This window comes from Balaenoptera ricei, chromosome 17, assembly GCF_028023285.1.
Source record: "Balaenoptera ricei isolate mBalRic1 chromosome 17, mBalRic1.hap2, whole genome shotgun sequence".
Classification (NCBI taxonomy): Eukaryota; Metazoa; Chordata; class Mammalia; order Artiodactyla; family Balaenopteridae; genus Balaenoptera; species Balaenoptera ricei.
In genome coordinates this window covers 76152881-76168728 of record NC_082655.1, presented here as the reverse complement: position 1 = coordinate 76168728, position 15848 = coordinate 76152881, and the positions used below count along the sequence as shown (strand labels likewise).

The following is a 15848-nucleotide window of genomic DNA, read 5'->3' as shown; positions in this document are numbered from 1 at the left end:
TAAAGGTGCCTTGATACAAACATTAATTATTTCCTCCTGTGGATACATGGAAGATTGGGACACAGGTGGATTAAAGGTTTTAGTTTCAGAACTTTTACCAGACATCGAATAGAGTCAGGCTTCTAAAGAGAATGGGAAACAGAGCGGGAGGGAATCATATCCTTTCAGGGTTATATTTATTTTGCCTAGGGGGTAAGTCAACACAGGTTCAAGAGCCCCAGTTTTTATATGAAATCTTCAAAAAGAGTCTTTTCTTCAGAAAGGCTTAGGTGTTCCTCAGAAAAGATCCAGTTCTTTAGTCTTATTAAGGTATAATTTGCCCAATTAAAGCCCTAGCATTGTGAAAAGCATCATCTCATGTGAAATATGGCTACATTTCTTAAAAAGGAGTGGTAATGAGGCATTCCTACTGACCAGTATAATTGCCTTTGTTGTTGTTGTACACGTTGAGAGATTCTGCCATTTTTGATAAATTCTCATGCATCTATGGGCAGAATATATCCAGGACCATGAGAAACACAGAAAAACACATGCTCACCCAAACACACACACACACACACACACACACACACACCAATTTCTCTGACTAGGTAACTTCTAGATAGGGGCTCAAAGACTTTAATGGAAAAGTATTCCATGCAGTGGCTGATAGTGTTACAACTGTGGATCAGATACTTGTAACTTATAAGTCACATAGTAACTCAAAACACTTCATATTTTCTTGGCCACTAGCAAAGCTTCTTATCAGCCAACCACGGCCCTAGTTTATTTAGGAGTCCTTTCAAGACAGTTTCATCAAAGCATATAACTCAAGAATGAAAAACAATATATACTTGGCTAATGCAGAACCATTAAAAACTCCAAAGTGAAAAATGGACAAACAGAAAAGCATTAACAGTGACATTGGTTTCATGACCTTTGTTATTATAAATATAAATCAATGATGATGTTTCATAAGTATAATGGAAATCTGAAGATAGATTTTAAAAGTTAACTTTTTAATCAAGGAAGGCAAACTTGCCTTACTTGCCTATTCAAACTAAAGAGATCTGGGAAAATACCAGCACCTCCTCCAGTGATAGAGCAGGGGGTTTCTTTCTGGCATCAACCCTCCTCTGATCTTTTCTGCTGCACCATCAACATCCAGGCACAGAGCAATATAATGTTCCCATTTTCAAAATGAATGCTATAGGGATGAAAATGTTATAACCAGGAAAGTCTCATTCAGGTTAATGTGAATTCCATGTCTCAAAGTATTACAGAAGAACTGCTATAATTAACAGTCTTTTGGCACTTCCATTATAAACCACATTTCTAAGCAGTTTATAACTCAACTGTTTTTAATGAGAAATTACTCTTCGGGATGAAACTTGGCATGCATGGTTTAAAACAAAAAAATGCTCAAATTCACTAGGGCAGATGTAAGCTGTAGCGTCCTGGTGCTTTGCTTTCCTAGCTGGATAGTCCATTTAAAAAATTCACTGTCTACAGCTGGTCCTATCAACCAACGGAGGACAAAGTCTATCTGACTCTGGAAAGTGCACCTTCAAAGAAAAAGATCAACTGAAAATACAATTGTTCTTGGGCATCCTCTGGGGACTGGTTCCAGGACTCCCCTCATATACCAAAATCTGAGATTTCTCAAGTCCCTTATATAAAGTGGTGTAGTATTTGCATATAACCTACACACATCCTCTCCTATACTTTAAATCATCTCTGGATTACTTATAATACCTAATATAATGTAAATGCTATGCTAATAGTTGTAAATACTATGTAAATGATATGTAAATAGTTGCTGCTGGTGCGCGGCAAATTCAAGTGTTGCTTTCTGAAACTTTCTGGAAATTTTTTCCCCAAATATTTTCCATCCAAGGTTGGTTAACTTGCAGATGTAGAACCTGCAGATATGGAGAGCCGACTGGATATCAATAACATCAAAGTGGAAGTAAATAAGAGAAAAAATATCTTCAAGATTGGTAAAAGTAAATATTCCCCATGTTAAAATTTTGTTTAAATTCAGTTTAAACAAGGCAGCTTTCGAACATTTAGATGCTTCATGTGGAAGCTTCTTGCAGGCAAGATTATAGTTATGGTTGTGGGGGCCACAGTATTTATTAACTATGGTTTACTACAACCTTGTTTTCTCCCAAAGGTATACATTTTAGATTCTTAGATTTGCTTGTATACAATATAAGTTTTATCTTAAACAACTGATAATATTTTTAAAATGTAAATGTTAATAACATTTAATGAAGCCATGATAACTATATTTAATTTTCCTTGAGGTATAAGTTAAATATTCTACCTTATGACTTCCCAGAAACCCTGAGATTCACGTTTGGATAAGCTAAGATGTAGGATGATAAAAGTAATTAGTTAAGTAGGTTCTGCATTTCCAACTATTCCCATCTTAGTCATCTATGCATATTCTGATGAGAACACATAAATAGGCCAACCCACATACTCACTGTAAGTGTAACTCAGCTAACTTACTATGTGCAACTGAACATCAGGAGGTCACAGTCCCACTTTCATACTATTTTAGAGTCTAAATAAAGATTTTTCACCGATAGGGGATGTTCAAGGAGCTGATTTCAAGCTCTAAATACACTGCATAACATGTGCGGGGAGAGGTGAACTATGAGAGCTTAGAAATACCCACCATGGTTTTCCTCTCAGCATCATGTCTATGTTTTCTTAGTCTATTATTCTAGGCTCCGATGTCATTCATTCAGATGGGGAAAAGGGGAGTAGCCTAGTTCAGGATTTTAAGAAGTGGATATGGGCCTGAGGACTGGCAGATGCCAACTTCCTTACCCCAAAAAAGGTCAGGTACTGGAGGAAGAATGGATTTGTTAACACGGTTATGATAACAATGATGGCAAGCAGAAAAGGGGGCACGGCGGCCAAGGTAGCCATGATGGTGAGCCAAGTACCTGAGGAGAGGGAGGAGTTCAGGTTAGGAAGTACACACCTCCCAGGTTCAGACCCAGACTGGGAAGGAGAAAAGCAGGGGAGGGGGAGTCATTCCAGGATTGGGGGTGTTTGGGAAGGGGGTGAAAAGGAGGGAGGGAAGAGGCACCAGACGCACAGACAGAGCAGCTGCTCAGGGCAGGCTTTCATCAGGGCAGGAGGATCTCCAATAGCTGAGAAATATCCCCAGGGTCTTTTCAACTTTCTAGGAAGTTAGCAAAATGTTGGAAAGCAGTAGAATAAGTCATCCTTCATAGCTAAATAAGATTCTCACCCCTACCCCAGTTCTCTAACCCATCCCTTTCTTGAATTGAGCCCATCACAAAAAAAAAGCATGCCCACAAGAAATAGTTCCACACACCAAAACCAACATTTGAGACCCAGTTCTGGTTACCAAGAAAACCATTGTTAAACTTGGAACTTTCCCTACTTCTTTCAGGTTCAAGTACCTTACTTCTTTCCTCTGTTCTAAGCCCTTGCGATCATGTCATTTAAAACAAACTACAACAAGCAACTGAGATAATATTTAAATATCAGTTTAGTTTTTCCAACTAAGCAAAATATCAAAATGCTCCTTAATATCATCACTTAGTAACTTCTAACATATATGATAAACTGTGAGAACACTAAACCATGTAAGCTATGTTAAAAATAACATTATGAGCTCCAAAGCTCATAACTGTAATTTTTGCATAGACATTTAAAATTGGAGTTTATGACACTGAAATATCCCACAAAGTCAAGATAGCTAGCTGCATTTGAGGGTTTTGCATGATATCTGATTTAGTGGCCAAAACCATAGGATTGCTTGGCTTATGCTCTTACCTATAAATTTATTTAAAACATATTTAAAGACCTCAAAACTTATGAAAGATGCCAGCTTAATAACACTCCCATGGGAGTTTTAATTACACTAACGATGTTCAGAGGATTGACTATGAATTTCCCAAAGTCCTAGAAGTTATGGGGGTGGGTGGAGAACTGATCAAGCAATGATGCTCTAAATTGCTTACAACCCTCCCCTTCCTCCTCCTCCTTTTTCTTACATTTATTAAAGTAGAAATAATGACTCCATCATAATGTGCTTGCAAATCCTGTATTTTAGAAAGGATGAGTTTTGCCACATTAAAGTACAATACATAATACTCTAAATGGGAAAATAAACTCGAAGGAGATTTTGCAGAGATGATAATAAATCTTGTTTTTCTCAGAAGTTATCAAATGTCTAATGTTAGCCCTGACATTTTAACGCAGAGTTCATCACAAATAGGTCCTTCCTCCTATGTTTATGTGAAAAGATTATACACTGTCCTCCCTCATTTCAATGATAAAAGCCCAATATTCCAAACGCCCATTATTCTTCACTCTGTATATAGCCAGTATGGGTTTGTGTTTTGAACTTCCTTGTGTCTAAATCAACCGAAGAAAGATTCAGGACCTGATTCCACAAAAGCAACCGCTGAGAACAGTAAAGACCATTATTTCCTCTCCCACCGCTGGCAGAGGTCAGCCTCCCTGTCATTAGACATGTCATAACATAATTGTATTACTACTCCTTCTGTGGGCAGATACTGAGCAATAACTGAACACATCATATCATTGCAAAAATGAAAAAGTGCCACTTCTTTGTCCCAATTTAGCATAAAATCAGTGAAAACAATCTTCAGAAATGACACTGCACTAAGAAACTGAAAGGAACTGTTATTACTCTGTGGGTATATATTTAAACTGATGCTCTGACATCTTCAACTAGAACCAAAAAGAGGACTCTGTTTTACTACCGGACTCCAGTTGTGAGCTCCTATAATCCTTCAGCTCAATTAAGGGAGACACTGTTACTTAAAATGGCCTTAATTAGACGAAACTCCAGTATGGTACCCATCTCTCAATGTCTGAAATATAGCCATGCTTTAAGCTGCCAGAGGTGACCACTGTTACTTCCAGCCTACATGTTTCTGTCCAGTCTATGAGCTACATTGCTATTTCAAAGGCTGACCTACATATACAGCAACGTGCCATCCGTTCTGGCTGTTTGTGTAAGAGATGCCTCGCACAGTTGCCATAACCAGCATCGTTGCATTGTTCTCACTTTTCTCCTGCAATGGGCTATGTGAAAATGGAGGCCAGTTTGCGTAGTGATGTGCTCATAACGTAATGTGCTCTTATGATAGAGCGATACTAAATTAAACTGTTTTCCAAAGAAATTCCTCCTACAGAGTTTATTAACTGAACAATGTAAGTAGTGTTTTGGCAATCTATAGAGCAGCAGTGCTGGAAAATGTCAGCAAAGTAAAACAACCTCATTTTAGTTTAGAAAAGCTTCAGGAAGAGGATATTCATTTTCTGGATTAGGGTCTCTTCTGACATTGAAAAACATGTCACTGGAGAAACTAGTTACAACTGTGTGATGCTGAAGCATAGAAAGATACTGGTTCTGCTGGGATTCAGCACACTGACTTTAGTAAAGTGTTGACAGATTTAAAATAAAGACAATTAATAATTTATGATCTTATCATCCTATTGAAAACAAATAACCTGACAAAGTGACTGTTTCTTGTAATAAACTATGTATTCGTGACACCTCTGAAAGAGACAAGGTTTACTTTGCAGTCTTGTCTCTCTGGGAGAAGTCAGGTCCAACTTGTTTTTACTAAATGTGGATACAGATTTCTTATTTCACCTCTTTCAAACTTCTGCCCACCTTTCAGATCCCTGCAGATCTACTTGAGTCACTGTAAAAATGAATTCTGGTTGACTACATTCTAAGCAACTAAAACTGTGGAGTTGGACAGAAATTTTGTGCCAATGCTAATCATGATGGAGTAGAAAACACTAGTGCCCGGGTTTTCTGGGGCCTAGCAAACCTACTCAGTACACTGAATATAAGCAGGGATCAGTGACAAATATATTTAGTAGAATGCTACCCAGAGAAGGGCAGGAGCAGACATCCTGCGAGAAACATTTCCATGAAGTCTCTTCCTACTATTAAAAGTGTATCTTATGACTGTGCACCTTTAAAAATCCATTATTCCCTGGATAAGTAAAATAGAAGACTTGCATCTAGTCTATAGACAGGGGGGCTAATTTGCATTTTAAAAGAACAGTTTGCTCCTCATACACCGGGTGACTTAAAAGGAACTTCAATGAGCTAGTAAAGAAACTCTGAAGACTTTCTAAATTAATTTATTCAATTCACAGCACAACCCACTAAAATTATTTAAAGCACTTAATTGGAAAATGATTTAATATATTGGAGTAATTCTTGATTTTCCAAAGCATTTAACTTTTAAATTAAATCTGACCCTACTATCACAAGAATGACGAGTGAAATGTGTATCCAAGTCATTACCTTCTTTTTGGAGCCTAAAATCACTGATAAATTTAATAGGATTTGTCCAGTTTCATTGCCAAAATGTTTCTGACCTTTTGGTTCCAATTACTACTGCGGAATATGTCTTTACTATCCAAGATAAGACTGCTACTTTATTATTGTTGGTAGTAGTAGTGTTATAAGCAAAAATAAAATGTTTCAAACACAAAAGACCTGCTCATTAAGGCAAAACAGACTGTATTACCAACAAAGAATGAAACTTCATCAGGCAAACTTCTCTGGCCAAAGTTACCCATGCCTTCCAACTTGCCCCTAGCTAAAAAGGGCCCCTTCCTGCAGGATGAAAAGCCTTTCTGCCTTGCACAAGACTAGATTTCCCTGGTTTCTAACTTGCCTAAACACCATCAACACACGCACATCCCTTTTCCTGGGTTTTGCACTGTACACACGGCATCAGGGAGCTTCTCCACGGGGTGATATAACTCACAGCTGTGTGTGTGTGTGTGTGTGTGTGTGTGTGTGTGTGTGTGCGTGTCGATTGACCAAGACTCGGAGTTGCGAGTTCGTTGCGTGATGGGGAGCCCGGGGGCTGAGGATGCCGCGCGCTAAATACCTCTGTATCGCGTAAAAAAGCTGTTTGATGATGACACGCCACCAGGCAAATGTTACTAGTCCCAACGATTTATCCAGCGGAATTCACCGAGGGGCCGACACGGAATTGCTCGCAGGGCCCGGGAGTATCTGACAGGGTTACCACGGAGCGGGAACTGGGCGTCTAAACCTCTCGCCCTGAGTCTCAGAGAACTCCGTTCTCCCCGCCACGTTCACCGGGCGGGACTGCTTAGACACGTCCAGAAAGCCCGAGGCGAGGACAGCCGTGGACCCGCGGCTGCTCTCGGAGTCTGGTCCCCGCGCGTTCTCCCTCCGCGGGCTGAGAGTTCGAGGAACCCCGAGAGTCACTCCCTCCCTACGTACGCCCTGACTGCTGCATCCTTGGGACGAGCGGACCTCCGCGGTAGCCCCGGTCACCCTCATGGCCCGCCTCGCCCCGGGCCCCCGCGGCCTCGGCACCTGGGGTCACCGGGCTGTGAGCACAGCCCAGCCCGGAACCTGCTCCAGCCCCGCGCCGAGGGCTGCAGCTTTGGACGTGAACGCGACGCGCTCGCCCGGCTCCTAACAAACTTGCTGTTTCTGCGCGCACCCCCGGGCGGGAGCTGTCCCCCGGCCCCGGCGCCCCGGCGGCACCCCGGCCCGCAGGCCGGCGCCCGGACCGGTTCGGGAAAACAAAAGCGTTGCGGAGCGCTGTGCCCGGCGGGGGGCGGGGGCGTCTCCCGGGTCCCGGCACCCCGACTCCCGGCGGCTCCCCTGGCAACTAATCCCGGGCGGGGAAGCGGTGCCACGAGCCCCCGCCGCCGGGAGAGCAGGGAGGGAGGGAGAAGGGGAAACCAGAAAATAAACGGAATTCTCCCACTCTCTGCCTGCGTTCCCGGACCCCAGACACACCCCCAAAGTATTCCGCCGTTCTTTCCTAATTTTTTTCAACGCCCCTCCCGGCAAACCTAGGCAGGGATCCTTAGTGGCGAACAGCAGGAAGGAAAGGATCGAGCAAATCGTGTCACTTTCCGCACCATCGCGGGGCCGGGCAAAGCCCGGGAGCGGCTCCGCAATATTTACTGCCCGAGGGCACGCAGGGCAGCCGCGGGCTGCGAGCCGAGCGCGCCCGGGACCGGCCTCGGGCGACCGACCGCCCGGCCGCCCAGCGGGCTCGCCGCCGCCGCCCCCCTCCCGGGACCGAGCAGCCAGAACACGGCGGAAACAAAAGCAGAGCATTCACCTTGTTGCAATAGTAGGGGTCCAGGCAGGGAGAAGGTCCCAGACAGGGAGCGTCGGGCGCAGCGGCGGGCTGGGCTGGAGGTGGATAAAATCTTACGTCCATTTCACTTTCACATCAAGCAACTCCTTTTCTTTGCCTTTTTCAAAAAAGTGTCCAGCAAAACAAGCTTAGACGGAACAGAGAGAGGTGTCTGGACTCAGGAGTAAGAGAAACACCTTCCTTCCCTCACATCCGTTTGTGGTTTGTTTAAGAAGAAGAGGAGAAAAAAAAAAAAAAAAAAAAAAAGAAAAAGAAAAGGGGGGGGAAGCGCTCAACTCTCCCCCAAGCCGCGGCGCGCACCCGTCGGCGCCGAGCGCGCAGCCTGCTCCGCCGCCGCCGCCTCCCGGCCCCGCCGCCGCCGCCGCCGCCGCCGCCGCCGGGCAGGTAACTTCATGCGCTCATTGTCCCCCCCGCCCGCCCCTCCATCCCCGCCTCCCGCGCCCCTCGCCGCCCGGCACACGCGCTCGCGCTTGGGCTCTAGGTACTGGGCGTTTTATTGGAGTCTCTGAGTTAACTCTGCTTTGAGTTTATTTTCTCCACCTTGGAGGCCTGGGATGGGGGGAGGACTGGAGAGGGGGACGGGGCGGGAGGGGGGTGTGAGCGCCCGGGTTCGGGCGGGGTGGAGTGCGCGGCACGACGCGGGCTGCTCGCGGCCCAATGGCGGCCGCTCGGGGCCGGGGGCCGGCGGAGGGTGGAGCGGAGAAGGAAGAGGAGGAGGAGAGCGCTGCCGGGCCCGGGCCGAGGCGGCGGGACCCCGGGGAGCCTCCGCTGCGCCCGGGCCGCGCCTCTCCGGGCCAGCGCGTCGCACACAAAGGGGCCGGCGAGCCCGAGCCAGCTGCGGCCGCGGGGCACGGCGGGGAGCGCGCAGCCAGGGGGCGCTGTGGCGCAGCCCCGCCCCCGGCGCCGCCCCGCCCCCTCCGCCCCCCCCCCCCCCCCGCGGCCATCCCCACCTCTTTCTCTGCGTCCCGCACCTCCCGCGGCGCGGCCGTTCCCCACCCCGCTGTCTGCTCCCCCAGCCCTATTCCCACTCTCTGGTGGAGGTGACTTTTCCGGGCAGCGCCGCTCTCGGGGCTGGGAGCCCTCAGGGAGCGCCAACCCTCTGCGTGCTGTGAGTGGGCCACTGTCCCAGGGACCCGAACGGACTGCAGGGTGTGGATGGGTGGAAGGGTGTCCCCTCACCTGCTGCTCGCTCCCGCCTCCAGCCCTCGCCTCCCCATGACCTCTATCCCCCAGGAGGGTTTGCGAAGGCTAAGGCTGCCTTAAGGACTCGCAAAAGACCACGGGGGTAGTTCAAAGGGTAAATAGAAAAACAATGATCAGCACACAAGATCGGGCTAGAGGGAAAACACGTGGGCTTGCTAATTGCCCATTACTGGATTCTTGTCCTTTTCTAGTTGGAAGCCCAGTAATTCTCTTGGAGGTCCACGGAAGACCTGGAATCAGCTTCCCTATTTCTCTGTTCCGTATGTGGGACGAGGAAAGCACCAGTCAGGTTTTCCCGCCTTACTTATCGAACCCGGAAACTTGGAACTTCGTGTCTCCTGGTGGTTGGAAAGTTTGGCGGATCTTGGCCGCTGTCCAACAGATTTATTCCCGGGGCTCTGTCCTTGGTGGGAACTCCAACAGGAGTGGGCGATAGTTACCTTCCCAGGAGGGAGCAGCCCCGTACACTGGACCCAAGGCCCTACAAAGAAGCCTGGAAATACTTCATCTGTTCCACTTGTTTCTGGTGCCAGGAAGGATACTAATAACATTTCACCACCGGGCACAGCCTTCTAGTGCACGTTGATTGCCAACTGCTCCGTGTAACTTTCCCGTAGCTATGTTGCTTCCTCTGCAACTGAGAGCATCAGTCACGTACAAGCAGAGAGATGTGAAAGAAAATCTATGAGGACAGTATAAGGAATGAGTAAATGAACATCACTGGGCGTCTATACATGGCTCCTTTAGGAACATTTTGTTAAACATTGCTTTATACTTCTTACAGCCTTTTTCTTATAAGCCATGGTTTTCTTTCTTCCCCTCATCATTTTTTTTTAAACATCTTTATTGGAGTATAATTGCTTTATAAAAAAATATGGAACACTTCACGAATTTGCGTGTCATCCTTGCGCAGGGGCCATGCTAATCTTCTCTGTATCGTTCCAATTTTAGTACATGTGCTGCCGAAGCGAGCACACCCTCATCATTTTTATAAGTGGCAAGAATCCAGCTTTCTCCCTACCTCCAGATTAACATGGTGCAGATTGGTGTAGGGAGAGAGAAGTGTAAGAAAAAATAATTTTTCCCCACTGGATTCAGAAGAACCTCCATATTTCCAGATCATTCAAGGCACAAAATGAAAGTAAGGAGTAGAAAATATGTTCTTTCTTTAAATAAAGGTCTTTATAATAAAATTTAAATGAAGTTTTGTGGTTTGTAACATCAGTGTTCAAATTTCAATTGTAGATGCTAAAATGTGCCTATATGCATTTTCTTCCGTGATTAAAAAAAAAAAAAAACCTTTTAGGTTTAAATTAAACATTTCTAAGCTTAAATTTCTGTCAGCGATCCAGCATTTATTACCATCGTATTACATCTCTTCAAAATTGGATTTTTAAAAACTTCCTTAGCATCCGTAATTGATTTCTATTCAATGGCCTTGTGAACATCAGAAGATGAAATAGTTCAGGGCGGAAACAATATTATTATCAACATCTTGACACCTGGGGGAAGATAATGATGTCTCCACTTTGCTCCACAGACTTACCGCTTTCCTCTGTCTCGAGGGAAAATCCACGTGCAGTGTGTAGAGTCAAAATGATGTGTTTGTGTGTGCGTGACATGGTGTTATGGGTGAGAATGTGAACCGCTGATAAAAAAGCTCTTCACTCCAATCACTCATATATGGAGAGTAGCCCCTGAAGGTCAGTGGGGAGTGGAGATGAAAATGGTGTGAATGATCAGTCATGCCTGTGTGATGATGTCTCCATAAAAATCCCAAAAGTACGGGGTTCAGAGAGCTTCCGGGTTGGTGAACAGTGGAGGTGCTGGGAAAGTGGCGGCCCCGGAGAGGGCATGGAAGCTCTGTGCCCCTTCCCAGGTACCTTGCCCTCTGTAGCTCTTCCATCTGTTTGTTCCTCTATATCCTTTGTTATACCCTTACATATTCAACTGGTAAACAGTAGTCAACGGTTTTCCTGAGTTCTGTGGGCCACTCCACCGAATTAATCAAACCCGAGGAGGGGGCCATGGGAACCTCTGATTTATAGCTGATCGGTCAGAAGCACAGGTAACAACCTAGACTTGCAATTGGTATCTGAAGTGTGCGTGTGTTTGAGGGGTGGTGGTGGCAGTCTTGCGAGACTGAGCCCTTATCCCGTGGGATCTGATGTTATCTCCAGGTAGATAGTGTCACAGTTGAGTTCAATTGTAGGACATTCAGCTGGTGTCACAGAATTGCCTAATGTGGAGAAAACCCACACATCTGGTGTCAGAAGTGTTGAGTGTACTAGTAGCGTAAGAGCAAAGGAGAAACACAGGAGGAGGACCAAGTTTTACCCAACTCACGTGGAGATGTGAGCTGTTGGTAAAAAATTTAAAAATCCTTAACTCCAATCCCTCATACATAGAGAGTAGACCGTGAGGGTCATCTCGGTGTAATCGGAAAAAATACTCTCTTTACAATGCTCCACCCAAGACCTATCACGTATTGAATGGGTGCACTTCTACCAAGAAAAACTTGGGGGAATTTGAATAGCTCGACCTCTGAGTAAATCTTATTACTTTGGAAGATAAAATAGTAGAGAGTCATTATATTACTTTTCAATTTCTGGAACATTTAACTCTATGTCACAGCTAAGTGTACTCGTTTGTCCATTTATTCATATATTTGTACATTCTTCAACAAAGCCATATGAGTGGGGGGCAGGGGGAAGCATTATGCTATATGTTGTGTGTAGGTTAACATATAAAAACACATTACTTAAAACATTTTCTTCTTTAGATGAGTTTAGAGTCTTATCCAGCAGTATTTCCAACATTGTTTGGTCAGTGTAGTCACCTTAGAAGCTTTGAAAAATACTTGTGCCCGGGGTCCTCCTGCATAGAATCTGATTCAATTCATTTAGGGTAGGGTCTGGGCAACAAAACATGAATGAATTGTTGTATAAGTCCAAAATACAGTTTGGTCATCTGAACTAGGAACTTTATAGACTCTCATTACCAGAAAGCATGTGTCTATGAAGGAAACATCTCCGTACTATTACGTTGATGTAATAATATGGATAGCTACAATGTATAAAATGCCTCCTATATCCTAGACCTGGTCCTCATTTCTTTATGTTTAATTTCACTGTCTCATTTAGTTTTACAAATTACATTGGAAATCCTAACCAGTAATTACAAACCACATTTAGTGTTTGATTTGGTTCCCTGAACATTACCCATCTTCATTTTAATTATGGTTTCATAAATTGTAGTGTTTTCGAATTTGCAGTTGTTTTCCTTGACCACATTTTACGTTTACTGATTCTTTGTACTATGTCGGTAAGTCCTAAATCTTGTAGTAATGTCTCCAAATTACATACAGAATGTGTTACTTTAGGGAAAATATCCCCTAGACAGTTGATCCTATCTGTGATTTATGAGAGTCTTATAAAAATCATTCAACAACAAAGTGGTACTTCCTGAGGGACTTTTTTATTAGGTTTGAGAGTTAGTTTTTCTCTGAGGGAGACTCCCTCTATATATGTACTATGAGGATGAAACATAGGGATTTATTATGAAATACCAAATTTTAAAACTAAAATCAAAGTATGCCATATTTTATAATTAAATTAATATTCAGTCTTTCACTGGCCTCTTATTTAAGGGTGACCTTTCCAGTAAAACTAATGCCTCAATCTCTCCTGTAGAACAGAAGACTTGTTCTTTTTACAGACCATTCATTTGAACCTCATTGGGCCACCTTCTATTTTAAGGCACCTCATTATGCATGTGTATACAGGTTGACCTTCCTAACAAGGTTATGGGGTGAAATAGCTGTTTGTTTCCTTAGAACCTAACCAACCCCGAGTCCTACACGTTTTAAAGTTTCGAAAAACATCATTAATAGTTTTGATGGGAAAGGTTTACATTTTCTCAACTTGCCAGTTAGAATTTACTGTTGTCCAGAGTCATTCAATATTTTTCTAAAGTAATTCAAATGTAAACTAGACTGATATGCAATACATAATATAATGCAACAAGAGAACGCAGAGTACTGAAGTTTATTTCCTGGGGAGACTAGTGAGAAATGACTAGATTCTAAGTCTTTCAACCAGAAAATAAAGGATTTCCGAATGATGAGGAAAGTTTGAAGGAAATGATATAGGGCCCACGGATACCTCACATGGTACTCAATGACTCATAAAATGCAGTATTTTTTTTACATAATATGGGAAGTGTGCCATGCTTGTGCATTTTACCATTGAGTGTGGTACAGTACTTTGATCTTCAACAATATACAACATTTGTGGCATAATAGCTATAATAGGACTATTCAGCTATTTTACACAGCAATAATCCAGTCCTCTCTCATCAGGATAAACTGTGAGGACAAATCCTTTCAAAATCAGAATTAGTTCCTTGTAGAAGAGGGAGGCTACAATTATGCCTTAAATAGGAGCAGCTGCAACATGGTATCGGCCTGGAGCGTGGCAGTGAAGTGTTTTTCCAATGCAATTAAATGGATTTTTTTTTTAATGCAAACTAATGTTCTATAAAAAGTCAACTGCAAGGTGAGTAGGTGTGGAATTGATGAGATGAAAGGAACAAGCATTTTGCTTACCTGAGTTAATATTCCTGCCTTGGTAAATGATATTTTGCTGAAAATGGATAATCAAGCCTCCTACTTTCCCATGAAGTGGGCCCAAAGGGGAAACAGACTAGCACAAAGGAAAGATAATTCTGTTTCACTTGTACACCCTGTGTCTTATTTCAAAATGTGTTCAAAGGTATGTTTTGTTATTGTTGCTTTTCAAAAAGATATGATGAGTCAACAGCAACACTTCAATTTAAACAAGAAAGGTAGCCCTTGGGTAGAAAAATATCAATATAACTCATAGGACTTAAACTAGTCAGCACCTACCTCCACAGTGAGACAAAGAGGGAAGGGCACTTCGTTTTTGACCATCGAGATGATTAAAGGATTGGAAAATAAGACCTTTAAGAAAGATGAAAGGACCGGAGAGGGTAATACTGACAGGCAATGTAATATCTTCAAATTGTGTATCTCAAGAGTTCTTTGACAAACAGCCAGAGAACACGTCCACTGAAGATACGACATAAAGAACTGGATGTAATTCTAGAGCACTGAGGATTTAGTCACACATGAAAAGAATTTCCCACAGTGATCTTGAATGTACTGCCAAAGGAGAGTGTGGGCTCTCCTTAGGACAGATTTTAAAATCTCGGCACCCAGAGAAAATTTGTCAAGTCACCTAAGCATCCACTGACACCCCTCCTCTTCTTGAAATACTCCTTCCTTATAAAAGGTCCAGTAGACAGAGGGTTTGAACTTAGCTCTAATTATCTAAAGGGTTTCGTGCTCATACATTTTAGTTAGGATAAAGTTCATCCAAAAAATGAACCAAGACATCTCCTGTAGCCCTCCGAAATCTAAAAAATGCTTTCTTTTACATTAGCTCTCATTCCTGAGTATTGTCAAGGACATTGGTTACAAACAGAAATAGCAACATCTGATTTTGCAGGCAAAATTTAAGATATGATCTAAAACTAGGAATTAAAATATTGAATATATTTTTAGAATGGTACTTTTTAAAAAGGATACTCTCAAATGATAGAGATGGCCTTTTTGGATGATCTCAGAGCCAAGGATGAAAGAAGAGGAATCCTCCTGCTTCACTATACTGTATTGTAATGCATAGCCTTCAATTCACTAATTCAAAAATCACACATTTTTAAGACAACAAGAGACTCTCCAGCTCCCATTCAGGCTGATAGTTGCTGCCGAATCCCCACTCCTCCCATGAACTCTCCCAGGGCTGATTAGGCAAGTGACTCTTTACCCTTAACCTTCCCCGTTTCCACCTGTAGTTCCTGATCTCTGCCCTGATTAAGTACTCACTGCTTCCTTCCACTATAAATCTACTTATACTTGACCTTTACATAATGCAATTACCTGTCTATCCATGTATTGCTTTAATGTTTCCATTTTGTTCCTACTGGCATTCCAACATGTCTGTCTGTGTTAATGTGTTTGATGCTCTTTTATAAGCTCCTGGAAGGAAGGGACAGAATCTCTTTAGATGGGATCGGTGGCCCTCATATATCAAGTCCCTAAAAAGTGTTCTTTGCAAGAAGACAACTTAACTTAGTATATTTTTCCTTGGTCTCAAAAAGATTTAACTTAGGAAGCTATTGGTAAAGATTCAGCGTGTCATAATATGTAAACACTTCCACTTTATTGACAAGTTGGGAAGAGTTACAATAGTGCTATATTCTCTATGTTGCCTCATTTGTATTATTATGGTTAAATATCACTTATAGTTAAGGAAACCATTATTAAGGTCCCTCTATATACCCATACCCTCTATATACTGCTTTACCCAACTATAACCTCTAGAATAGAAATTAACCAGTGAAAGAATGGAGAAAACCGCATTTAAACAGAGAGAAGAGCATAAA

At 43.2% G+C, this 15848-nt stretch overlaps 1 protein-coding gene and 1 non-coding gene across 4 annotated transcripts in view; both read right to left on the bottom strand.

Annotated features, from left to right (window-relative positions):
• The window catches only part of TOX (thymocyte selection associated high mobility group box), a 294925-nt gene extending 286565 nt beyond the window's left edge, over nucleotides 1-8360 (bottom strand). For all 3 annotated transcript variants that reach the window (XM_059901468.1, XM_059901469.1, XM_059901471.1), the window contains exon 1: nucleotides 8142-8360. In XM_059901468.1, coding sequence (XP_059757451.1) covers nucleotides 8142-8243 — 102 coding nt within the window. In that variant the 5' untranslated portion in view covers nucleotides 8244-8360. The remainder of the gene's footprint in view (nucleotides 1-8141) is intronic.
• Nucleotides 8361-10251: 1891 nt separating this feature from the next.
• On the bottom strand, nucleotides 10252-10358 carry LOC132352127 (U6 spliceosomal RNA). Its single transcript, XR_009498595.1, has one exon. It is a non-coding gene; the product is annotated as a U6 spliceosomal RNA (small nuclear RNA).
• Between the last annotated feature and the right edge of the window lie 5490 nt (nucleotides 10359-15848).